The sequence below is a fragment of the Zingiber officinale genome, chromosome 7A (assembly GCF_018446385.1).
Source record: "Zingiber officinale cultivar Zhangliang chromosome 7A, Zo_v1.1, whole genome shotgun sequence".
NCBI classification, from domain to species: domain Eukaryota; kingdom Viridiplantae; phylum Streptophyta; class Magnoliopsida; order Zingiberales; family Zingiberaceae; genus Zingiber; species Zingiber officinale.
The window spans coordinates 21,983,551-21,986,445 of record NC_055998.1 but is presented as its reverse complement, the minus strand read 5'-3'; the positions used below and the strand labels follow the sequence as shown (position 1 = coordinate 21,986,445).

General features: G+C 39.5%; 1 protein-coding gene across 1 annotated transcript; it reads left to right on the top strand.

Annotated features, from left to right (window-relative positions):
* Positions 1–646: 646 nt before the first annotated feature.
* On the top strand, positions 647–1,273 carry LOC121999277 (chaperone protein dnaJ 20, chloroplastic-like). Its single transcript, XM_042553977.1, has one exon. It carries the CDS (start codon positions 647–649, stop codon positions 1,271–1,273), a length of 627 nt encoding a protein of 208 aa, XP_042409911.1.
* Positions 1,274–2,895: the final 1,622 nt, after the last annotated feature.

Here is a 2,895-nt window from a genome sequence, read left to right as displayed (position 1 = left end):
TGCTAGGGTCTTCAATTCACATTTTCACAAGTAAAAAAGCTTTTAAAATGTGAATTAATCAAATAGGCAAAAGAAAAAGATTCTTGAGGTAGATGAAAGATTAATTGCAAGCTAGCTACGACATGATAATTTATAAAATATGTTCACACTTACTTTGCAAGGTTCGGTGGAGAAAAATTATAAAAAAGTAGGTAAGGTAAGCGGGAGTGTATCAAGCCGAACCACTTGTAATAATTTAATAATTTGCATCATCTTTTATAGTTTTATTAATTATAATATTTTAAAATAGGACTATAAATAAATAAATCCCTTATTCTAATATAAAAAATTAAACAATCAACTAAACCGAAGTCGAGTTCAAATTAAGCTTAAAGTTCAAAAAGCGAAAAAATAAGGTTAAACTTGAATAATTATTTTAATTACTTGATTTATTTTTATTTTATTTTAATTAATGAATACTTGATGGTTCTAGAAGCCCTGAATAGTATTATGATGATGGGGCCCAGTGTTCCTTTCCTAGATTATCTTATTATTATTTTGTCTTTTTTCTAACCAAATTTCAACTTTCAAGTCACCATCAGAGTCCGTAGCCGCCTCGATCGCTTGGCTAAATCCCCAAGAAACTGAATGAAGAAAAGTCTATATAATGCAGGGATCTTCATCCAAGCGATTCAGTCCAATCTGCTCATCTCCATTGTTTCCTTGCCGAGCAGCGAGCAAATCAATCATGTTTTCGCTCGCTTCTCCCGTCTCCCCCGCCGTCGCCGCCAGCCCCAGGACTCCTCGGCTCAGGCGCACCTTCTCCATCTCCGCCTCCGCCGCGGTGGTCAGCGCTCCGGCGCCGACCACCACTATGTACGACCTGCTCTCCGTGCCCAACACCGCCGGGGCCAACGAGATCCGGAGCGCGTACCGGCGGCTGGCCCTGCTGTGGCACCCGGACTCGTGCCGCTCAGCGGGGGACGAGCGCCGCTACGCGGAGCGCTTCATGGAGGCGCGCGAGGCCTACGAGGTGCTCTCCGACCCCGTCCGCCGTCGCAACTACGACCTCTCCCTCTCCGGGGACCGCTGGGCCTCCGCTGTCGGCGCCGCCACGGCCTTCCGCGAGGGCCGCCCTCGCAAGCAGGAGGCCGGCGTCACTGCGTTCGGGAACTGGGACATGCAGCTCGACGGACTCGGGAGGAGGTCCGCCGTGGCGGACACCGGCGATGAGACCTGGGGCGGCCGCTTGCGCCGCGCCCGCCGCGCCCGCTCCGCCGAGCAGTGCGTTTGATGCTTGGATTTTGGGATAAATCGGACGGCTATGATCGTCCAAGTGTGGTTTAGATGATTATCGTGTTTTGTAAATGAACGATCAAGATCTACGTACCTACAAGTGTGTTAAACTATGTGATCGTGTGTATCATCAATAAATAATTTAGCCACTCATAAAAATAGATGTTTTAAAGAACGTTAAAACATGGAAAATACTAGCTTCGAACATCTAAAATTAAGGGTGAAACTCAAAGAAAATGCATACCTAAGGCTTAAAAAATCCATAATACAATTTTCCTTTGTGATAGTCTAATATTTTTTTATCTTATCATCAAAAATTCTGAAATCATGAGAAAAAAAAAAGTCTATGCCAACAAACTTAGAATTGTAGAGGAGAAAAGCATTTAAATTATCTTATCGAGAAGTTCATAGATGAGCAACTAATTCGGTTGCTATATGTTTCTCCTTTGTTCCTTTAGTCAAATTTCGACAAATTCTTGGAAACAATAATGAGCCAGCTTCCATTTAACCCTCAAAATCCTTGTTTTCTTTCTTTCTGACATTCAGATCTATCTTTATATATATCCACTATGGCTCTTGTTAATCTTCAATTACAAATCATTAAGAAAAAAAAAAGAGAATATTTAATGAGATTTATTCTTGAGTTCAGTGGACATCAAATCTAAGTTCAGAACTACTCAGTTAATAAACAAGATCTTCTTGGCTTTCTCCTTGTAAAAATGATTACAATATTTTACAAGAAGAAGACAACACCAAATTGACTTAGGCAAGTGGTGTGTAGTTGCTTCTTAATTATACGTTCAATGCACAGGTTTATGTATATCTCGGGAAGAGCAGGTAGGGACGTGCTAATCCAGCAATTTAAATTAATTTTATGTGTTTGAAAATCAATAAAAAAGAGTTATATTCTCAGTTTTGATCTCCTACCTAAAAAAAAAAAAGAATTAAGGTATGATTTTATCTCTTAAAATATAGGAGCATTAAAATGTTAAAACTCCTCCAATTTATTTCCTTTTCACTAACATAATTAAGGTAGTTAGATCTGCATCTGCTCCTCCTCATAAAATGGATCTGGATAATTAAATAATCTGACTGAATAAAAGTAGAAGTAAACTTCAAACTGACCAAGTCAAGTGATGTTCAGCAGGTGATCGTTCAATGTCCGCCTTGGCGTAGACCTTTCTACAAGAGAATAGGCAAAGATGTATTCGTCAAACAAGTAACTGTTTGGTTTTTCACAAGTAACTTCGTTCACACTAATTTAATCTTCTGAAATGACAGAATAAACACTTTGTCTGTGAACAGTAATTTCATGCAGCCACTGTAGTAAAAAATAAATAAATAAATAATAATTACGTTCATCAAGGATAAATTATGGAAGGGAAAAGATGAAAAATATTTTTTTTACAAAAAATATATATAGATCGTCAGCTGGGTGAGTACCACTTCCCTGCAGTCACAGTCGTTCGGTGAGAGGTCAAATCAAGCAGTGGAGGAGACATGCAAACAATAAATAAAGGAATAAAATAATAATAATTTCGCTGTTTTACAGCCCAGCGATGACTTAAGCCAGACTGGTCGTCGTGAAGTTCCACAAGAAAGCACGCAATTGTTGACAAA

What these genes read in the sequence shown, in the direction of transcription:
- LOC121999277 (XM_042553977.1), top strand. Translation starts at nt 647, where the DNA reads ATGCAGGGATCTTCATCCAAGCGATTCAGTCCAATCTGCTCATCTCCA.